The sequence below is a fragment of the Nicotiana sylvestris genome, chromosome 2, assembly GCF_000393655.2.
Source record: "Nicotiana sylvestris chromosome 2, ASM39365v2, whole genome shotgun sequence".
Lineage (NCBI taxonomy): Eukaryota > Viridiplantae > Streptophyta > Magnoliopsida > Solanales > Solanaceae > Nicotiana > Nicotiana sylvestris.
In genome coordinates this window covers 186,563,195-186,586,964 of record NC_091058.1, presented here as the reverse complement: position 1 = coordinate 186,586,964, position 23,770 = coordinate 186,563,195, and the positions used below count along the sequence as shown (strand labels likewise).

Sequence of the window (23,770 nt, the reverse complement as noted above, 5' to 3'; positions counted from 1 at the left end):
GTATAGCTACAAATAGTAACTTCAACAGTCATTGTAAGGAGACGAATCTCTGGAAAAACTTATGCTATACTTTATTCCCAAGCTAAAGAATACAACTTTACTTTCTGTTTGATATTGTTCTTATTTCTATCCTTGAAAGCATCGCTCCCGGAGCCAGGCTTGCCATTTCTGTTTGATTTTAGTGCTAAGTCTTATTTTTTATCTAATTTATTTATAATTTTTTTCGCTTGTCTATAAACTACGTAACAAATTCAACTGTAATGTTTTACGGGTAAATAGCAATAACACACACCAAGTCCTCTTCTTAATTTTCACTTTCTCCTCTTTTCATTCTTTTATCATCAAATCCTTTAGAATTTTCAGCCAAATAATTTTCCAATCATCTCTCTCCCTTCTTCAAGATCTGTACAGTTTATATTTCTCTCTTTATAGATTTGATAATTGTTTGTTCTCTTTCGTGCTCGAATATTCAAGATTAATTTTCCTCTTGTCATATCGAGTCCCATATCTGGCACTATTTTGGTTGAAGGTTTGAATGCAACATATTGTCCTTTCCTAAGAATATATTTATTCATTAGTAATATGATTTATTTCCATTTTACAATTGAATTACATGTAATACATGAATTAAATTATTCATAATTGTTAATTCGTTACGGAACATCTCGGAATTAGTAATGTCGAACATGCCGAAAAGTTAAGGAGAAAAGAGGTCCTAGTCTGGATTAGAGGTATCAAACGGGTCGGGGAGACCCGGGACCGGCCCGGCCTAGACCGATTGAAACCCGGACCGGCCCAGCCCGGTACTTAGGGGGCGGGTGGGCTGGGTTACTAGGGTTAGGGGGTTGGTCCGTTCACTTTAATTCATTCGATTAATCGGACCGGTCAAACCCGGTCAACCAAAATTCCTATAGAACTGGTTAACCGGCCCGGTCCGGTTTAACGGCTAGATTTTAATTTTTTTTAAAAGGTTTTAGAGTCTAAGGCAATGCAAAACCTTTGAATTTACTCTTTTTTCATTAGTTTACTTCTTGTTAAATGTAAACCTTTCAATTTGTAAGTTTGAATTTTGAAATAAATGTAGCACTTGCAATTTATAAGTGCAACTTTTTCCCATCTTCATTGTATTTTTTATATTTTTACTTTATATTAATATAACTTACAATAGTTATACAAAATACAAAAAAATAATTAAAAATTACACTAACCCAGCCCGCCCCTTGTACTCGTAACCCTTACAGTTCAATTTTTTACCTGGATAAACCCAAACCCGTTAGGTCTGGTAACCCTTAATCCGTAACCGGCCTGATTCGAAACCCGAACGGTTTCAACTTTTTCCTACCCAGCCCGGCCCGACCCACCCGTTTAACAACCTTAGTCTGGATTCTCCAGAGAGGAAAATAAAAGTTAGAGAATAATTAACTAAAGTTAAAGACCAAATAGATCCCGACCATTGAACTATATCAGAACACGTGTTAACATATGAATTCCCTATTGAACTTAACGGGAGAAAATTTTACCGGACTAGATCCCAACCCTTAGGAATCAGGATGGTTACCAACTTACCATAAGTTACCAAGGGATTATCTTCTTCTTGAAGGTGATCGAACTCTACTTTCTAGATACGGTGAAGGAAACACCACACCTAAAAAAATACAGAAGAAAAATATTTTCCGTTGCCCCCTTATTATCTTCCTTAGAAACCCAAGGATTGTAAACATATCGTGCATGATTCTCTTCAAAAAAATTCGTTGCAGAAAAAGTGCATAAAATTCTCGCTTTATGTTGCGTGCATGGTTTAAATTATGCTTTAACTACCCTCAGCTGGACAGAAACACGACAACTATACTATTTCATTTATTCATGTTAAATTTTACAAACTAGATCCACACCTAGGCATCTACATCATATACGTACACCTTTTGGGACGAAATGTCAATCGTTGGCAACCATGGCATCCATGTTGGAACCATTTTCAATTCTTCGTATCAACAGTCTCTTCTCGGGAAGAAGGTCCTTCCCCTGAGGAGAAGCATCAGCATCAACGATAATCATGTCTTCCTCCGAAAAATCTCCTCTTAAAACACCCATTGCTACTTCGTTCTCAACCATCTGCTGAATCACTCGTTTAACGGGTCGAGCTCCATAGTTAGGGTCGAAGCCCATATTTGCCAGTAGACTGATAGCTTCCTGCGTGTAATGAAGATCAATTTTCTTCTGTTTGAGTCTGTCTTTCACCCTTCTCATCTGCGAAGAGAAAAAGAGAACTAGTCGTCAGGTTCTAAGAAACTCTAATATCAGCAGTATAACTTCAGAGGGAGACCTTCGCTTTCTCACGATAGAGAGAAGGTTTTATAGAAAATGAAATAGATAATCAGCCGCATGTAATACATAGCACTCAGCAGTTCCACCTCGAATTATCTCATGAAACAGAAGAAAAATCTCTTCAAACAGAAAAGATGGACGAAAAAAAGATAAAAGAGAGCAACTAATATAGTAATGATAATGAAAACACAGAGTTTTGTTCTACAAATATTTTCATCAGTTAACGATATTGTCAGGTAGCCTCGGTAACTTTCTTTCCCATGAACCTCACCAAGGTTATGCTATGGCTGCAGATGCGATGATAAGGTTAAAATAAGAAATAGCCAAACACTTTCCCCAAATTAAGAACCACAAAGAACAGATATCAAATTATGTTTCATCTTGGAGAAAGCTTAACCACCAGATGAAATGATATATTTTACATTATACTCTGTTAGAAAACTACTGCAAGAGCAGACATTAGACAGGATGCGCAGTGCGCTGCAGTTCTCAAGCTTGACATACTCAACCATGCACTCATCAGAAAGCAGCAAGGAGGACAAACTAGGACGACGACCACCAAGCAAATGAGATGTACTTATGTGTAATTTTGAGATCTAATGCACACTAAAACATTTTTTTGTTCTCACACAGAAAAACTGAAATTTACAGAGATAACGCACAAACAGTAATCTGCTGTAGTGCTTATAAAACTCTTAAAGTCAAAGTAATCAGAAAGCAGATGACACCGCAGCAAACAGAAAACAACACAGAAGAAAAACATATGAAGTCAGGAGAATCAGAATTCAACAGATTACAGATCTGTATTACCTGGAGCTCAACAATTCTGCTAACTTGCTTAAGGTCCAGAGGTTGGAAAACAATGTATTCATCAATCCGATTCATGAACTCAGGCCGGAAAGTCCGTCTTGCCAATTCAATAACCTGCTTTTTCATCGCATCATAAACTGCCTCCTGGCTATCTCGAGTGTTTTGCAGCGTCTCAAGAATGTAATGTGACCCGATGTTTGATGTCATTATTACAACAGTGTTTGTGAAACTAACAGTCCTCCCTTGAGAATCAGTTATTCTTCCATCATCCAACAACTGTAAGAGAATGTTAAAAACATCATGATGCGCTTTCTCAATTTCATCAAAAAGGACCACAGAGTAAGGCCTCCGACGGACCACTTCAGTGAGTTGCCCACCCTCTTCATATCCAACATAACCTGGTGGTGCACCAACCAACCGTGAAACAGCATGTTTTTCCATGTATTCACTCATGTCAATACGCACCAGAGCATTTTCAGTATTGAAAAGGTACGCAGCAAGAGCTTTTCCAAGTTCAGTTTTGCCAACTCCAGTGGGACCCATGAACATGAAGCTTGCAATGGGCCGATTTGGATCGGACAGGCCTGCCCGAGATCGCCTGATTGCATCAGCCACAGATTTTACTGCCATTTCCTGACCAACAACTCTTTTGTGAAGTTCATTCTCTAGAAAGACAAGCTTGTCCCTCTCAGACTGCTGAAGGTTTGATAGTGGTATACCCGTCCACTTGCTAACAATTTCAGTAATATCAAGATCTGTTACTTCTTCACGAAGCAACGAACTCCCAGACTTCCGGTAGTCTGCCAGGTTTTTCTCTGCTTCTCCTAGCTGCCGTTGAAGGGAGATTAGGGTGCCATACTTGAGTTCAGCAGCACGATTCAAGTCATACTCACGTTCAGCAGCTTCCATCTCTAAGTTCACCCTGTCAATCTACGCAACGGAAAAAATTGAACAGTAATCATGAGAAAACAAAGAAAAACTGCAACTTTGATTTGACCTCATCAATGAAAGATGCAATTTACCTCCTCCTTTATAGAACGTATACGTGTCATCAGATCTTTCTCGCGTTCCCACTGTTCGTTTAACTCTTTCTGCTTTGCCTTAAGGGACTTCAAATCACTTTCTAGCTTGTTAAGTCTTTCTTTAGATGCTTTATCCGTGTCATTTTTCAGGGAGAGTTTCTCCATTTCCAACTTTAGCACTGCCCTATCTATCTCATCCAATTCAGTTGGCTTTGAAGTAATTTCCATTTTTAGTTTTGCAGCAGCTTCATCAACAAGATCAATGGCTGAAAAGAAAGAACTGAGCATAAGTGAAAAGCCCCAAGTAACGTATGTCAGATCACGCACAGCTAAAAACATTTAGAAGAAGCTTGAAAATCTGGACCCATTGATCCACTCAATGCAATAAAACATGTAAAGAAGCCATAAAAATAAGCTACTTGTAACCCTGTAACTTTCTTATTATGTAAAAGTAACATTAGGCTGCTGTATTATTTGAAGATATCATGAAAAACGTTCACAAGAATTTTATAGGAATGAAAAGCAAGTATTTCAGACAACTTGCAGTTCTAAGGATACATTAGCCTACCCTTGTCCGGCAAAAATCGCTCAGTGATATATCGATCTGCAAGAACTGCAGCTGATACAAGAGCGCTGTCTGATATTTTAACACCATGATGCAGCTCATATCGTTCACGCAATCCACGGAGGATGGAAATTGCATCTTCCACAGATGGTTGGCCACAATATACTTGTTGAAATCTGCGCTCCAGAGCAGGGTCCTTCTCAATGTACTTCCTATATTCATTCAAAGTGGTTGCTCCGATACATCTAAGTTCACCCCGACCAAGCATGGGTTTCAACAAATTCCCTGCATCCATGGCCCCACTAGTAGCTCCTAGACACAAAGCATAAGCAAACACAATGATTAGGAAGGTATAAACAAACAAAAGTTTTAGAATATAACGTATCAACATAATTTGACCAAGTAACATTCGCTGAATTAGTTACTAATATAAGCCAGCTACAAACAGAAACTATATCTTGGGTGTAAAGGTACCTTCTCCTTTACTCGGTTGCATACATAAAGGACATCATCAGTAATGTTTTATCAGCTTTATGGAACAGAAAAATAAACCTATTCCAATCATTTCCAAGGTCCAGGCTCAAATTAACAGAAAAGTAAACTTTAGTTCAAGCATTTCCCAGCTCCAGGCTCAAATTTAAAAATGGATCACCTAAAACACAATCACGAAGCAATAGTGCTTTTTAACCTCACTAGAATGAAGAACAAGTGTTTCCCAGTGACATCAAATGAATTAAATCATGAACTTTGGATTGTTTAAGATTGAATTAAGCAAGGATAAAAATCATCCAACAAAAAGAGCAGTCACTACTTGCTGTCCACACGCCATGAGATTTGAAAGCAGACAAGCAGTTTGAGTCAGCACTTTTCTTTAATATCGAACTCTATAAATAATAGAGATTTGATCTTAGAGAGAAAGAATACATTTGGCAAATTTTCTAACCAGTCGGTAGAAATAAACTTCTTCCTTCATGGAGAAATGGATATTAAAAAAAAAGTACCAGACCTGCACCAACTACAGTGTGTATCTCATCAATAAACAATATTATCTGCCCATTGGATGAAGAGACTTCCTTTAAAACAGCTTTCAGCCTTTCCTCAAAATCTCCACGGTACTTTGCACCAGCAAGCAAGGCACCCATATCGAGAGACATCAACTAAATAAAATGAAAAGGAAAAAGGAAATCAAATTACAGTATTAGCACTTAAAAGTCGAAATTAACAAATCCTAGTAGACAATTAAGGTTCAAGCTACAGAAGGCTTTCCTCGGAATCCCACTCTCAAATTTGAAACTTCAGAAACTTATGTCCAACTACTTTACTTTAGGAGGCATCATAATTTAGTTCCACTCTTTTTAGAGAATGAGGTGGTTCGTTTCCTTTTCTCCTACCCCTTTGCTGAGTGAGGGGTTGGGGGTTTCAGAAAAGAGACTAACTCATCGGACTAGCTTAGATGATCAAAATTTAGTTTGACATTTGAGTGCAATGTTATGCATATCTCACTTAGTATCAAACTCGACTGAAATTGCTCCCAGAAATGATTAAAACAATATGTTACTTAACCACGGTCGTTCATTTGAGTAAAGACTGCATCAACTGTCTTTAGCAGACTCATATCTTGAAAAGAAAATTATGATCCAATAATACTGGCGTCATACAAATGAATCACTGCAACACGAGAAACAGAACTATTTGCAGTAAGCAACAAGTTACGGCTCATGGTTCTCAAGAGAAAGGCAGCAGGTTTTCAACCATTGATTTATTTCTTCAAGACATGCCTTTCCCAGATACTATCTTTTTCAAATTGAAGAGAAAGCAATCCAATGCACACTACGCAAAGGCCATCTTCCAAGATCTTGCATATGCACAATCACTTGACCTTTTCACAATAAAATAAAGTCAATCAAATTAAGACCAAGGAAGAGAAGTTATAACCTTCCGATTCATCAAAGGTTCAGGAACATCACCGCGGACTATCCTTTGAGCTAACCTGCATGGATGAGGAGCAGAAAGCATAATCATTCCGAGGTTAATTGTCATATAGATTTGGCTGATACCATCTTTCACCTCTCTTTTTCCTGATTTCTTTTAAAGACTAAAAACCGTGTTAAAATACCAAAAGAATCAAAGTAATTATAGGTTAATATTGCCTAGTCTCATTGTATCTGAATAGGAGAATATGTAAAATATTTTATATGATATTTTGGAGTATTCTTTACTTAACTACAAGAGAAAAATCACTATTCATATCATTAGCATAATATAAATACTTAAGCTTATATCACTAGAATAAGAATCCTTTATAAAAAACACTCTCATTGTGTCAATAATCAAGTCAATAAGTACTCTCTTCTTTTCTCATGATACCAAAACCTCTATTCTCTTAGTAGAGACTCAATAACTTCTGTCTACCGGCAGCCCAACCCGCCAACATTTTCTTCGGTTGCTGCTCCACCCTCTCTGGAGGCTATTCTAGCCGTTGTGTGCATCATTCCAGTCAGTGGGAGTAGAATATGTCCTAGTCCTATATGTAGTAGGAGTAGAATATATATTATATATAGGGCTCGTTGTATCATATATTTAAAAAGATAGATTTTTCTCCCATGCATTCTCACAATCCTTACCTTCTCCTTCCAGGATGGTGGGAGAGAAATATCTTATATCAAAGGAAAGGAAGAACAATTTCTTGTTCGACTTCTTTTTAACATGTTAAGAGCATCTTTGCCTTAATAATAAGGTTGATTTTTAAAATTTGGATAACTATATCAATCATTCTAATCAATACCTCAAATCCAACCTAGTTGGGATCGTTATATGAATCCTCTATCTATTTTGCTCTCTTTTGAGATAACTTAAGGGTGTTTGTTAAAACTAGAGGGTCTCTATATCTCACATTTGATATACAAATCTCTAACCAAATTAAAAGCTCCTGGAAAACACACAACCTAATGTAAGAGCAATAGCGACTAGGCTTCAACTCTAGCTAATTACTATTGCATGCTTTTGATAATTTGCTTTCATTGTGCTATGTTCATAATGAATCCACGCAGATTCTGTGAGATTGTAGGTGATTCTAGATGACTTCTCTTCATGTAATTTTAGATCTAGTTCATACCTTTTCAACAGCTTTAGTCATCATAGTCTCACCAATAAACCAATGCACTTGGAAGGCCTAGGAAAGACATGATGGAAATGTGGCCATCTCTCAATTTACTATCACTGTGTGCTACATGCACCTTCACATGGACACAACCATTTTTGGTGTGTATACATCCATCTGACGCAACATATTTGCGATGCTCATCTTGTCAATGTAGTGACTTGGACTCAACCATTTTTGGGTCGTATAGTACATCCATCTGACACCACATATTTACGATGCTAATCTTGCCGATATTGTGGGTCTTAAAATTCCAGCCTTTACTCCTATATAACCCTGTTTATATCACCAGTTTCCATAGACCTTATGTTCTACTTTAGTAGCTATATCATTATCGCAAAGCATTTCCATGGGCTTCCTTCAATTCGGCCATCATATTATTGTGTTACATATTCATCTATCATGTCATTCTATTGAAAGATCGAGTCTAGATATCTGAATTTTTTGTCTCGACACTAGTATCCTATCTAACCTCACTTCAAAAGCTAAACTTGCATTGCATATCTTCTGTTTAACTTCTACCTATTGTAAAATCCTTATTCTCTAGCGTGCTTCTCCATAATTCCAACTTTTGATCGGCTCCTAACTAATTTCGTCAATTAACAATTGACTCTCTCGGGTATGATTGTTACTTTCTTGCCCTGCCCATCGTCAAATAACAAAATATCATCGACAAATAGCATATCCCATAATGCCGTCCTATTTGCTACTGAATAACTTATTCCATAGCCAGGGTAAGCAACTATGGGGCAGCTCCCTATTATGGACTCACGGTTACAAGGAACTCCTCAATATCTCCGCCCACTGGTCCCTCACTTGTGACCACTCCTTCATATATATCTTTTATGGTACTTATATATTTTGAGTAGAAATTTCTTTGTTCTCAAGCACCCACTAAACGACATTTTTTCCCAACTCATCATATGCTTTCTCTACGTCTAGAATTATTCACTTCCGGTGCAGAAACACATTCGTCTGGCAGTTAAACCAAACTAATTATTCCGATATGTAAGATAAGTAAGTTACAACTAGCACAACTGATCTAATAAAAAGTAAGTATTGATTAACTTTTTAAATATCCAAACCACAAAGGCTCTAAATCTCATAACGTACTGGTAACAAGTAATAAATAAAAAGCCTCCTTTGCTGGAAAAAGATCATTACAAGAGACAGAACTGATTGACTTTTATCAGTTAATCTGTCAAAAACACATCCCCATTTCACGAAGGCTGGAAACATAACATATTGCATAAAGTAGATGACGTGAAAAATGCCACCACTTGAACAGGACTCTTAAGTACACGCAAATATTACAGCTAACACTACCTTGGACCTATGTAAAAAGTTAAAACGAGGTCACACAGAGGCTCTACAAGCTGCCACAATTTTGGCATTATATTAATTATTAAATAGAAATTTGATCATTCAAAGGCTCTGCAAGCCACCTCAATTTTACAGGCTTACGGGTAAGGTAGTTTCAAATCAAAGGGAAGTTAACACAAATTCAGTGATTCACTAACAACAGCATTATTTTGATATATATTTTCAAGAAATGTTGAATGCATCCATCAGAACTCTTCACTGAACCTTGTCAGCGATCCTGATTCTGCAACATATAGGCAGACCCCTTAGTAAGAAGTTCTATAACTACATTTCATTACCACGCCACTGCTCATTAAAAATAAACACAAGGAACCATGGTAAACAAAAAAGATTATAATTGTTTCATTCCATCCTACAATTACTAATTTTCAACAACTCCACATAACACACCCTGACCCATCTCACAATTCAAATAGTTAACAGGAATAACGTATTGTCCAGAAACAATATGTATTAGCAATGATTTTTTCCTGTAAACCCCACATACAGTCTGCTAAATATCACAAACCTCTCTGAGTGGATAATCATGCTATTCCGAGCATATCTTTTCTAGAAACATAACTCTTTTAAAGTTCAATGTTTGGTTTGCCAGGCAGCATTATTCAACAAAACTAATTAAAACAGCATATCCAACCAAAAGAATATCATTGTAGACAAGTAATAATAAAAATGTCCTCCACAGATCTGCTATTCCATTACTGTTTTTGGATTGTTTTCAACTGAACCAGGATCCAGACAAATAAATATAAGGAAAAACATGTTCATACATCACCCCGTGAGACCAAAAAAGGCTAGAGATCATACCCTTCGGCAATTGCAGTTTTCCCCACTCCAGGCTCACCAATAATAACAGGATTATTCTTTGTCCTCCGACTTAATATTTGGATGCAGCGCCGTATTTCATCATCTCTTCCTATCACCGGGTCAAGTTTTCCACGTCTGGCAAGTTCAGTTAAGTCATTTCCATATTTCTCAAGTGCCTCATACTTTCCCTCTGGGTCTGAAAAGAATCAGAACGCTATGTATTAATAGCAGCAAGAAAAAATGAGTGACACCTCAAAAAGCACTTTCAGCAGCAATTTCAGTATCTAGTAGCAGACATAATGAACCAAAGGCACAAAGACCATTACATGTTTCATTATGTCATTAAGGTTTCACCCTACATACAACTTTTTCCCGAGCCAATCAGATAACATTATGTTCCTCTACTTTTGGAGAGAGAACAGACTTTAGAAACTGAACATCAGGCATTGTCAAGACTGCTCAGTTTCATTGGACTTGGTAGGAAACCATAATCTACCACAGTGAACAGCTGAATGATGGCAAAAACAAGAGCAACAGCAACTCTTTCCAATTTAATGACCATCACTTAAATATATTGTCATGATTAAGGCAGCGAAACTTGTTGAAATTGATAGACTTGGATTTGTCGAGATCGTCCAGTCATTTGCATTTACTGGGTTAACTCAGTTGCTATGAATGAGTCACATTAGGAGAATTACTTCACCATATTCTGTATTTTACCAACATTGTAACTAGTTTAAGTTCTTAATCAAACTTGAGGAAATAATCAAGTTTTTCCATCATTTTTCATTCTTTTATTTCTAGTTTTCATGACATTAAAACCAGGGAAGAAACTACTTACTGAAAAGCTATAGCGGCAAAAAATTACAGAGGCTGACAGAATGAGTCATAGTCACTGACTGTACCACTCAATTCTCTTTGCATCGACTTCTAGACCTCACCGCCACTCGAGGAAGACTCATAGAGCCCCAACAAACCCATTCACCCTAGAATCATGTTGCTAGAAGCATTGTTATCGATGGCAAATGTACAAATCAATCTTTTCTATGTTGCAACTTTACTGTCCACACTAAAATTTCCAGATCAAAATCTCCACCATCTACAATTGGAAGTGCTTGGATGTACTTGCTTCCTTCATGATCACACTACTGGAAAAGACAGACCTCAATCCTAATCAGAATTGTGTCTTTTTTTACTCACCCATTTTCAAGAAAAGTTGCAAATGTTTATAATCCCCCAAAAAGTAAAGTTCGTCCCAGCAAATGTAACCTCCCACTCATCTCTATACTTTTCACCAAATTCTATGAAATAAAATTTCCCTCCTGACATCTACTAGTCCCTAACTTCTTAAAACACAAGTTTGTCCTGTCCGAGTCTAATCAGTTCATAAACATCCTCCTACTAATACAGATGAGATTTTTCTCATGATACAAGTACATCGCCAGCATTCAATGACTTTCTCCTCCTCCTCCATCACTAATCCTAATCATGCCTTCAACAGACATAACAACTCCATTCATTACCTCACGCAAAGATATTCGTACTTCCCGTATCATTTTGTTACTTTCTTAATCAATGTGTCAACTTTTTCTAGTGTTTCCACATTTAAAAGACGTTGGAAAATTATTGATACATCTAATATGGAGTCATTCCATGATAGAGGAGATTGTTGTTATTCATACCAATAATTCGTAGGGATTTTTTTTAATAACCACGGTGTTCTGGCGCTTGCGCACACCTCCACTAATTCTAAAGGATACCTGCTACCTCCCACCAGCACAGATACGGGCTAACTCTTATTAGAATCTTGTCAATATTCTAGAATATTCTAGGATCTTGTAAATAGAGTATAGCTTGATTGTATTTTCATTGTGATTAATTCTCTTTCCTTTTAGTATAAATTCACACACAACTTTGTGATTGAATTTCTCTTCAATGTATTAATTTGGTACAGCGGTCGTACATTTATAGAGATGAGTATATACTATAGGATAGGGACTAAGGAGATCTAACTACATAAGAACTTCAAAGTATAACTAGGTTTAGGTACCCGACTATATCCTAAGTTTACCAGGACTCAAAGTTGATACAATACTCCCTTGCAAGCTGAGGTGGATAAACCACATTGAGCTTCGACCAAAGGAACTCAAATCTAGAGGAAGCTAGTGGCTTTGTGAAGACATCACCAAGCTGATCTTCGGAGGATAAAAATTGAACTGTGAGATCCTTTCGAGCTACTTTGTCTAACAAGGTGAAAATCAATTTCCGCATGCTTGGTTCGTGCATGAAACACAGGATTACCGAAAGATAGGTAGTCAAACCATAGAATTGGAGCTTTGGGAAGTTAAACACCAAGCTCAAACAAGAGAGACAGAATCCAAGTCAGCTCGGCAGCTGCATCTACTAAAGCTTTATACTCTGAACCTGTGGAAGATCTACTACAATGCGCCGCTTTTTGAACGACCATGAGAATAGCTTCACCCAAGATAATGGCATAACCGTAGTGGACTTACGATCATCGAGTGAACCTGCCCAATCTGAGTGTGTGAAGGCTTGAAAAGTGAGTGTAAGAGACCTAGGAATGTGAAAACACATACGTTGGGTATGCATCAAATAGCAGAGTATGCGCTTGACTGCTGCCCACTGACTCATAGTAGGATTGTGCATGAATTGACAAGCTTTATTCACCACAAAAGCTAAGTCCGGCCAAGTGAGAGTAACATACTGTAAGGCCCACAATATGACAGTACAAGGTAGGATCATGAAAGCTAAGACTTTCTCCATTGTGAAGTTTGACATTCACTTCCATGGGAGTAATTAAAGGTTTGCAGTGCTACATACGTGCTCTTGCAAGAATAGTCTTAATGTGTTCAGCTTGGGACATAGAGATGCCATGGTGATCACGTGAAACCTGAAGACCAAGAAAGAAACTGAGAGGACCAAGATTACATATGGAAAAGACATCTCCAAGTTTGAGGAAAATGGATTCTAAAAAGGAGGTACCACTGCCAGTGACTATGTATCATCAACGTATACTAAGAGGTAGGCGACAACACCATTTGAGTTGCAGACAAACAGGGAAGTGTCCGATCTAGAGGTGATGAAGCCTACGCTGAGCAAGAACTTATGGAGACGCATATACCATGCCTTGGGAGCCATTTGAGCTCGTATAGTGACTTCTTACGTTGACAAACATGATGAGGAAAAAGAGGATGGATGAAACCTGAAGGCTGGCTCATGAACACATGGTCTTGAAGCTCACCATGTAAAACTGCATTTTGCACATCAAATTGTTGGAGAGACCGCCCATGTGAAGCTGCTAAAAATAGAACAATGCAAATGGTTGCAGCCTTACAACTGGACTGAAAGTCTTAGAGTAGTCCTGGCCTTCAAGTTGATGAAAACCTTTAGCCACAAGATGAGCTTTTCATCTCTTAATTGCCCCAATAGAAATTTTTTTAAATGAGAAACACCCATTTGCATCCTAAAACATTCATTGAAAGATTATGAGGAACCAAAGACCAGGTATTATTTCGTAGCAAAGCATTCATTTCAGATTGTAGTAGGTCCTAAGAATCTGCGTAAGTACTCGTTGATGGGGGTGACCAAGATGAAGATGTCAGCATGAAGGTGATGTGTTGATGGATAGAGAAGCTGTTGGAGAGGCTGGAACTGGCTGGGAGATGGAAGAAGAAGAAGACTTGGATGGAAGTGTGTATAAATCGCCATCACTCTGCCCTGTAAAAAGAGGTGTCCTGGATTGTAGATCCTTGACAACAAAATGAAAGGGATGAAGTTCGAAGACATTATTGTGACGAGCAAAAGTTGAACAAAGAGTAAACGTTTGGTAATTGAAGGAACATGAAGGATATTCTTAAGATAGAGAGACCAAGAGGGTGATCAGAGAGAGGAGTTACCAGTGCGATGGATAGAAAGGCCATGTCTATAGCCAATTTGGACCTGATCTGAACCCCTATAATCTTCAACTTGATGAATATTTGTGAGATCCAAAGTGATGTAGCGAGTGGCTCCAATGTCCGCAAACCATTGCAAAGTTGAGGGTAAAGGAGCTTGGTTAGACAAATAAGCCATAGGGTTAATCAAGTGATTGTACCTCTGGAAGCAAGTTGATGCAAGATGGTTGGTACCATTGCATATTTGACACCGGGTTCGCTGATCATATTGAGACCAAGATTGTCCATTGTTAGAGAAATTCCTTGAGGATGAACAACCACCTCTACCCCCTCTTTCACACGAAGATCTGCCTCGTCCCCTATTTGAATTGAAACCATTATTACGATCAGATTTGTAGTTCGTTGATTGAAGTTAGCTGTGGGTATTGTTGAAGAGCAGGTGGTTTTGGGGTGGTTAAAGAAAGTGAGGAGATAGAGGAACCATGTCTAAATTGATGGTTAAGCAAGAGGCTGTGAAGTTCTGAGAATGTGATTGGTTCATGTCGTTCTGAGAGAGTTGTAACAATGTCCTTGAAATCAGATCTCAGTCCCTTAAAGATGTACACATTTTGATCGGCAAGACGAAGGGGCCTTGCAGCAACTGCCAACTCGTCGGAGATGAGTTTGGCCTTGTGCAAGTATTGAGTAACCGAAAGATCTTCTTGCTTCAAGTTTTAAAGTTGCATATGAAGATTGAGGATTCGTGCATTTGAAGGTTCGGATAGGGCTGCCTCAAGTGCATCACAAACTGCTTTGGAGGTATTTAAACCAATTTTCATGGGCAACATTTCTTTGGAAAGTGATGAAATCAACAGGCTAAGAATCAATTGGTCCTGTTAGATCCATTATACATAGGTTGTATTTGGTATTTCTTTGCCTTCAACCGTAGTGTGTGATGGTGGGCAAGGATTAGTTCCATCAATATAGCCGTGGAGTTTTTGTGGAGATTTTGTCCTCGAAGAAAATGTAATAGTTGCGTCTTCCAAAAAAGAAAAATTTTGGTAGAAGTTAATTTAACTGAAATGAAGTGATGAGCATGGTCAAGGGGTGCATGCGAGGAAGATGACGAAGAAAGAGGGTTAACGAGTGTAGGTGATGGAGGGGAGGAGGAGGAAGATATCGACATGGCTTCTGATACCATATAAATTCACACACAACTTTGGGATTGAATTTCTCTTCAATATATTAATTTGGGACAGCACAGATGAGACTATACCATTAGGATAGAGACTAAGGAGGTCTAATTACATAAAAACTTTAGAGTATAACTAGGTTTAGGTATCTGACTCTATCCCTTTTCCTGTGGAAGTTTACTAGGTCTCAAACTTGATCTAATACTTAGAATATGTGCACTTAGCTATTTAAAGCCCACTGCTTAAGGTAATAATCAAGCTGAGTTCTCTCTCAAACTCTTTCTTTCTCACATATGTTCACCAAGACTTGGACATACAAAAAGAAATCACCTAGTGTCTTTTGCCTCCGCAGGAATTTGAATCTGAAACTCATGCTAATTCTGGTAAGTGTTTTTTGGACGTCGCTACTTATATGGTATCCACCCACACAACTGTTTAACTTTTTAGCGTCAATGTTTTAATGTACACTTTATAAACAGGATATCTGAAATGCCTTCTTGCATGGAGAATTAGCCATGGAGGTGTACATGAAGCAACCACTCTAGCTTGTTGCTCAAAGGATTCAGGCTTAGTATGCTGTTGACAGTCACTTATATGGTCTAAAACACTTATAGGGAGTGTGGCTTGGAATTTCTCTAATTCAGTTCGTGGTCCAATATCATGGGAAGTGTCCAAAGTGAAGCTGATCGTTCAATTTCCTTTCATTATTGTTTACCCTCAAAATCGGATAACAATTGAATTTATAAGTGGTTTTAAGGATACGCGGATTAATTTGACACAAAGCTATAAATTGGATTAGATTGAACTAGTAAAGATAAAATGAATTCAAACCATGCGAATAAGACAGATTCAACCTTAGTAAAATTGTTCACCCTCGATCCCGGGCTTGCTATAGTCAACACTGATGAACAAGTGAAAAAAGCTAGATAAAAGAGAAAATGATAATATATTTCCTTGGAACGCGTGTTTTCAATGTGTTACATGAATTATCAAACCCCCTTTATATAGTAGGGGAGTCCTACTTTAGGTACAACTCTGTAAAAGGTAAAAGGTCTTCTGATTAACTGGTTGAAGGTTCCTTATCGATACGTGCCGAGATCCCCGTCGTGATACTCGGCCGGTCATGGATATTTCGGCTTTCTGTTGGCTACGCTTGATCGTCCGATAATGTTCCTCGAAGTTGTTCGAGGTTAGGACCGATTCTGTAATTATGACCTCGATATTCCCGAGGGCAGGCATCGTGTCCCAGGGCTCTGGCTCAATGGGACTTTCGGCTTGATATTTGTCCCTTGCCATCACATCTCGAGCCTGGCTTCTCTTGTCGGAAATCGAGGTGCATCATGGGCTCGGTTTTACCCGTATACAATTATAATGGTCATGGTTAATCAGTGTTTAAAAAAGCGTCCGCTTCCTCGCTTTAAGCGAGAAGCGAAGCAAGAAAGTGCACGCTTCAACAGGGTGAAGCGACTTAGGTGTAGAAAAGCGACCGCTTCCCACTAAAAAACGAGAAGCAGGAAAGCGATGCGATGCGAGAGAAGCGATCGCTTCTGTGTTTTAAATCAGACTCAACCCTATTTTATTAAAAACAAGATGTCTGGTCTTTCATTAAACGAACAAATGCGACTAGGGTTTTAAAGCAGAGACACTAGTCGACTTCTTCTTCTTCATCAACTTCTGAAAGCATCGACAAGCATCGACTGGGGTTCTTCTTCTTCTTCAAGAGTTCAACTTCAACTTCAAGTTCAAGTCTTCAACAGCAACAGGTATGTTCTGATTTTCCTCCTTCTTCTTCTTTTCTTTTTCTTTCACTGTTTAAACGTCCAAAAAGCAGCGAAATGCTGGCAAATTTTTTTTTTTAACCTTCGGTTCTTTCTCAGAATTGATGCCAATTTTTAACAGAGAATTACTGCCTAGTTTTTTTTTTTTAACTCTGCCCAATTTTTAAAAGAGAATTACTGCCCTTCCTCTAATTTTTATATCCTTTATTCTTAGTTCTTATTGTCTTTCTTATGTGTTATGTAGTTGTTCTTTTAATGGCACCAAAAGAAGATAGGAAAGATCCGGCTTGGACTTACTCTGAAAGAGTTAGCGAGACCAACAAAACAAGATGGCAATTAGATGTCTTTTTTGTGACAAGATTTCAAATGGGGGAATCTATCGGTCAAATAGCGCATCTAATCGGTGGTGATCCAAATGTCGCATATTGTCCTAAAGTTCCATCGCATGTGAAGGCAGAATTGAAAGCATTCCTTCAAAAAAAAAAAGAGTTAAAGACTCAAATGATTCATGAACAAGAACTGTATAATCATGATGATGACGATGATGAAACAGAAGAAGGTGACGATGCTTCGTCGCTTCCACCAAAATCACAAAAGCAGGGAAGGATGCAACCAATGTCTTCTAGCTGTGGATCTACTGGCAAGACCAAAGGTCCTATGGATTGTTACTTCCCGCAAAAATCTGGGGATAAGGGAGGAAAAAGTGGTAATCCTCAAATTGATGCCAAAGCGATTTTGAGGGTTCGTGCAGTCACAATGTTTGCGTGGTGGATGTATGATGCAGGTCTTCCTTTTAATTGTGTTAATTATACTGACACTTTTTCTGCTTTTATTGATGTCGTAGGCCAATATGGTCCAGGAATGAAGCCTCCAACTTATCATGAAGTTAGAGGTCTATATCTAAAAAAAAGAGGCGGCAGAGTTGAACAAAATCGGGGAGGATCACAAAGTAGAATGGAACAAGTTTGGTTGTTCCATTATGATGGATAAGTGGACGGCGAGAAATGGAAAAATGATCATCAATATCTTGGTGAATTCTCCTAAAAGAAGTATGTTTCTTGAGTCCGTTAATGCAAGCGACTCTTTGACTGATTCAACCAAAATATACTCCTTGTTCAAGAGTACAATAGACTCTATTGGAGCAGAAAATGTTGTTCATGTTGTCATGGACAACGCCAGTGAAAATGTTAAAGCTGGTGATTTGATGTCTGTTGGGTACGCGCATATTTATTGGACTCTGTGTGCAGCACATTGCATTAATTTGATTTTCGGTGACATTTTCAAGGAAAGACCCATCAGTTCAGTCTTTAATCAGGCAATTAGAGTGCATTCCTCTATTGTTCAAAGGCCTTTGTTATTGAATATGATGAAGAGATTCACTAAACAAAGAAGCTTGGTGAAACTGCAAAGACAAAATTTACTACCGCTTTCTTGACTTTGCATAGGATGTATGAGCAAAAAAGCAATTTGAAGAAGTTGTTTGTTTCAGATGAGTACACTAACGGTGCCTATGGAAGGGAAGCTCGAGGGAGAGAATTTGCAGATATTATACTTTCTCCTTCATTCTTGAACAATGTGGTTCATGCATTGAAGATTGGTGGTCCTTTAGCTAAAGTGCTTTGTTTGGTGGATGGGGAGCAAAGGCCACCAATGGGCTACATGTACGAAGCAATGGATAGGGCAAAGAAGGCTATTCAAGTCTCTTTTAGTGATCAAAGAAAATACAAAAGTGTATTTGAGATCATAAATAAAAGGTGGGATAGTAAGCTTCATAGCTCTTTGCATGTAGCTGGACTTATTTTGAACCCGGAACTGTTTTATGACAATGAAGAGAGGATTCTAGGAGATGAACATTTGTGGAATGGATACTATGAATGTACTGAGAAGTTGATACCCAAAGAATCCGTGCAAGATAAAATAACAGAGCAATTTAGTATTTATAGGAATGCTGAGCAACTTTTGGAAAAAACATGGCGATTAGACAAAAAAAGACGAAGTCACCAGGTGAACGAGTGCTTATATGTTGTTTTATAGTTAATAAGTTATTAATTTATCAATATTATGTTTTGAAAATTTGTTCTACTTCTACAGTTGAATGGTGAAAGCAATATGGCCATTTCACCCCAGATTTACAAAAGTTTGCCATTAAGGTTCTAAGTCTAATATGTAGTTCATCCGGGTGTGAAAGGAATTGGAGCGTGTTTGAACATGTAAGAACTAAGAAGAAAGATTTAGTATATTGAGATAATTAAATTATATCTCAATTGTCCTAATCTTACTAATTACTTATTATTTGCAGATCCATACCAAAAAGAGGAACAAAGTAACCTTGAAGCGTCTCAATGATCTAGTCTTCATTAAGTACAATAGAACATTGAGGCGTAGTTACAATGCTCGCAATGTAATTGATCCAATTAGTTTGGACAACATCAATGATGCTAATGAATGGCTAATTGGAGTCCCGGAAGATCATGCAGATGAAGAAGTATTTGAGGAAACTTCTGATTTCACTTGGGGTGATGTTGCGGAGGCGTGTGAAATTGGGGAGAGGATTTATGGTTTGAAGGGGAGTACCTCAACTTCAAGTTCACAGAGGAAGGGAAAAGAGGCGGCTACTTTGTCCCTAGTTGATGAAGAAGAAGAAGTTGAAGAAGATGACGAGCAATATAATAATGATAGTGGAATACAAGAATTTCACAATCTTGTAGAAGAATAGGATGCTCATTTTGTGCTTTAATTGATGCTACTATTTAGTTTTTACATTGAAGTATTGAACATTTGCTTACAATTACATGTGTTGTCTATGCAGTATTTATTTTAATTTTTTTTTGAAAATTCGGCTTCACTTCAAAAAAGTGAGTGCTACGCTTCTCGCTTTAATCGAAATGGGGGTTGTCGCTTTTTCTCACTTCACGCTCTTCACAACAATGTGGTTAATGTATTTACTAGTGGACTATGTTGATGACATTTTATTATAGAAGGCAATGACCAAATAGTTTCTTAACTCTAGCAACACTTGTTCAATTGCTGTAAGGCTCAGGATTTGAGAAAATTACAGGAGATTGAGGTAGCACAATCAAAGATAGGCATTGCTATCTCACAAAGCATGCTTTTGACGACTATAGTAAACAAACGTGTCAGATTGCAAACATGTTCACACCCTTAGGATCGAGATTTCAAACTCATTCCTAGACAGGAAGAGCCGCTGGAAGATCTTGATAAATATCGGAGCCATACTAAAATCTATTTTGACACAATTAGATATCTTATTTGCACTGAGCATGGTCAATCATTTTGAAACTTCATGATGTAGTCACTAAGAGACAGTAATATGCATTGTCATATATATCAAGGACATCCATACTCCCTCAATGCAATTTTGCTAATTCCTCATTCTACCTTTTGATATCAAAAGTCATTCTTCAAATTCAGATTTAAATCTAAGTTCATGTGAATGGAGTATTATACCATCTACTTGGAATTAGCCTTTTTTGCCAAGTACTTTTTGAAATATTATCAGCTCTAAGCCTCTAACCACCTTACAAGACTCCCCCCCCCCCATCAATAGGAAAAATTTAATGTCCATGACAAACCAGAGAGACAATATTGCACGATCCACCCAATCAACCAAAGTAAGGATCATCTCATGCTGTGATAAAGTAAGATCCTTTCGCCAACTGGGATTTACCATTCAACCAGAACGAATGAAATCATAAGAGACATGGCCACGAAACATGAAGCTATATAAATATATACATACTTGGATCAGTTACTCTCTGACTTCCACGAACAGCATTGACAGCATCCTTCAAAGCCTTCTCCGTAAGCTGGAGATTCCTGAATAACTTTTGACCAAATCTTGTGTCTGACAAAAAAGATAACAACATATGCTCCACAGACACAAAGGAATCTCCCATTTCTTTCTTGTGCTTCTTCGCATTCTCTAGGAGAGAACTAAGATGTGACCCCAATATGGGGCCACTAGTATCACCTACTACCTGCAAGAAAAAATATCTGATTCTCTAGTCCAAGAACTCATCAGAATCCACAATCAGTCTCCATTTTTCATACCTTTGGCTGCTGAGATATAAATTGATCTGTTTCTTGCAGAACTGATGAGTTGTCCAACCCAGCCTTAGTGAATATTCTTCGAGCCAACCCATCCTTCTGCTCCAAAAGAGCTTTCATTAAGTGCTCAGTCTCAACTACTTGTTGCTTGCTAGTCCGTGCCGCCTCTACAGCACCAACAATACCCTCAAGAGCCATCTCGGTGTAGTCCATATTATTAATCTGTTAAATCTTCATACTAATTAACATAACAACAAATAATATGCCAAAACAATTTAAAATTACCCAAAATTAAAGATAAGTAATCATCAGGACAAATCCAAGAGAATTGACAAATGGCGATATGGTATAGGTAAATATCTACAATCATGGCACTCCTCATTCTAGAGAAGGCCAGGGAGACCAATGGACCTTTATAAATAGCTGTTTTTATCTGCACAACCCCCCTTAGTATTGTTTGAGTACATCAAAATTTCTTGTTTAAGAAGATATAACACGTTTGAGGAAGGAGATGTCCTTTCAGTCACCCGTCCTTTCATTCACCCCATAAGTTCTAAGCATCAATAGTAAACTCTAGAGTAGTTTTTATGGCAACACCAATAGCAGCCAAACAAAAAAAGAAGTAAACTGACAGCCTCAAGTGAAACAACTATCACAAAAGTCTAGTTTAGTGCATGTGTTTATACGTAACTTTGATAAAGTGTACTCCACAAAGGGAAGTCCAGTGCACGAAACATTGTGCATTCATGTAGGGCCCGAGAAAGGGTCGCACCCCAAGGGTGTGTGACGAAGGCAGCCTACCCTACCCCAAGGATGACCCACGAAATTGTCAAAAAATAGTAGAATGAAACCGCCTGTCCAACAATTAGAAAATGACAAAAGTAGTAACTTTTATTTTTTTTTTGGGGGGGGGGGGGGGTAGCCAGGTAGGTATAAAATAGACTCTTAAATACATGTATTTGTCTAAGCTATAAGAGGGTCCTACTAGCTTGTAAGCACATTTTGGCTTATCTACACGTTTGATAAACATCAAAAGTGCTCGTACGAGAAGAACTTGTAAGCCAAAATCAGTCAAAAGTTATACCTTATAAACATTTTTTGTTTGACCAAGCCTTTTACGATTTTATCCCTATGATCTTTTGTAATCTCCAATATATTCTTCTAACATAACTTTTAATTACCTCTATTTTTCGTCTTTTTATGTAATAAATACTTTAAAATTATAGAATTTGTAAATAACTTTAAGGTCATTACAGTTATTTTAGCAAAAAAAGTGTTTATCAACAGTTTTTTTACCAACCATACTAATTGATTATCAGTTCCACTTCTCACTTAACACGTAACTACCAATTTATAAAAATCCACTTCAGCACCTAAAAGTGTTTTCCACTGCTTGACGCTTATCAGAAGGATCTATGTTTGCCACGCATGAGCATTTTTTATCTTGTCAACTGTTTATCAAAATTTGGCTGCTAGATTTAGCGAAACTATGAAAAAGAAAAGGATTTAACTAGAACCACTAGGAAAGACCCATTAAATCCCAGAAACTCCATCAGACACCAGAAATAGACCAAATATATCATAAACGGCAAAAAATGCACCTCCAAATGCGACTTCGTATTCGTCAAATTAAACAACCAGAGTTTGTTAAAATAATTGACGACTACTAAAACTGCTCACTTTTTTGCAAACTTGAAGAACCAAAACTGCTCAGGAGTATATTAAGGGACTATTTTATTCTACCCCACATATAAGGGACCATTTTTGTTATTTCTCGTCCAAAAATACACAATTTAAGGCTTCCACTCTGCAAAAAAAAAAAAGGCTGGAAATGATGTTCCTTAACGTTGAGAAAATAGTTCTCTAACTGACAATATCTAAATAGAGATTACTTCACTTCGCATCAAAAGCTAAATAAAAGAACCAACAGCATTCATTCAAGTTTAATCTAAACGTCAATTAGAGTTAATTCTATTAGCACTTCCAATTGAACGGACAGAATAATGCAATTAGGAAGAAGAAAAGTCGTTGAACAGAGAAGAATGCAATTAGGAAGAAGAAAGTCGTGCCTGTCCGGAGCTAGCAGCAGTAGTAGAGTAAGAGTGCACGAAACTTTTGGACAACACGTTATAATTCGGCCAAAGTGCAGCAGTTGTTTCTGCAACAAAAAATCCACTATTGGGAGGTGGACACCTGCCGGTGCCGAGTAAAGTATTCTGAGAGAGACGAGAAACTGCAGGACGAAACCGCGAGAGTAGGCGGGAACGAGACGCCGCAAGGGCCGTGAGAGCAGAGCTAGAGCTTCTACGTGTTGCCATAGGTTTCAAATTCGCGTCTTTGTCTGGCTGATAATTGTGCAAATGTGACCCTGAGACTAACTGTAACCTTGGGGAAGGGGCAAAATCAAACTGAAAGTGGAAGAGTGTGGAACACTCGAGAGTTATTTTCCTTGTGAGAAAAAACTCAAAATAGTCTGGGCTCAAAATAATCCTTTTGTTTTTTTTATACTTGTGCACTAATAGTCTGCATTCGTCGAGAAAGTGGTACATTTTAAGTCCCAAACCTAACCATCGTGAGTCCTTTAACGGAACAAAAATTCCCACGTGCGCTGTATATGTTTCCCTCAAACTCTTGTTGCTGCAATATCGTTTGGGCTTCTCCTTGAAATGATCACTTCAAATCGGCATAATCATAATTTGGAAGTAATAATGTCCTTAAGGCCAGAATTGGCTCCAATTTATGGTTAGCTTTTCTTTACTCTTGTCGGAC

At 37.9% G+C, this 23,770-nt stretch overlaps 1 protein-coding gene across 1 annotated transcript; it reads right to left on the bottom strand.

The window, feature by feature from the left end:
• Positions 1 to 1,667: 1,667 nt before the first annotated feature.
• On the bottom strand, positions 1,668 to 23,493 carry LOC104245745 (chaperone protein ClpB4, mitochondrial). Its single transcript, XM_009801403.2, has 10 exons — positions 23,071 to 23,493; positions 21,005 to 21,223; positions 20,694 to 20,931; positions 10,070 to 10,265; positions 6,658 to 6,712; positions 5,729 to 5,879; positions 4,726 to 5,034; positions 4,158 to 4,423; positions 3,136 to 4,065; positions 1,668 to 2,247 (listed from the first exon to the last, which is right to left on the bottom strand). The coding sequence occupies exons 1-10, from the start codon at positions 23,317 to 23,319 to the stop codon at positions 1,936 to 1,938; spliced, it is 2,925 nt and encodes a 974-aa protein (XP_009799705.1). The 5' UTR covers positions 23,320 to 23,493; the 3' UTR covers positions 1,668 to 1,935.
• Between the last annotated feature and the right edge of the window lie 277 nt (positions 23,494 to 23,770).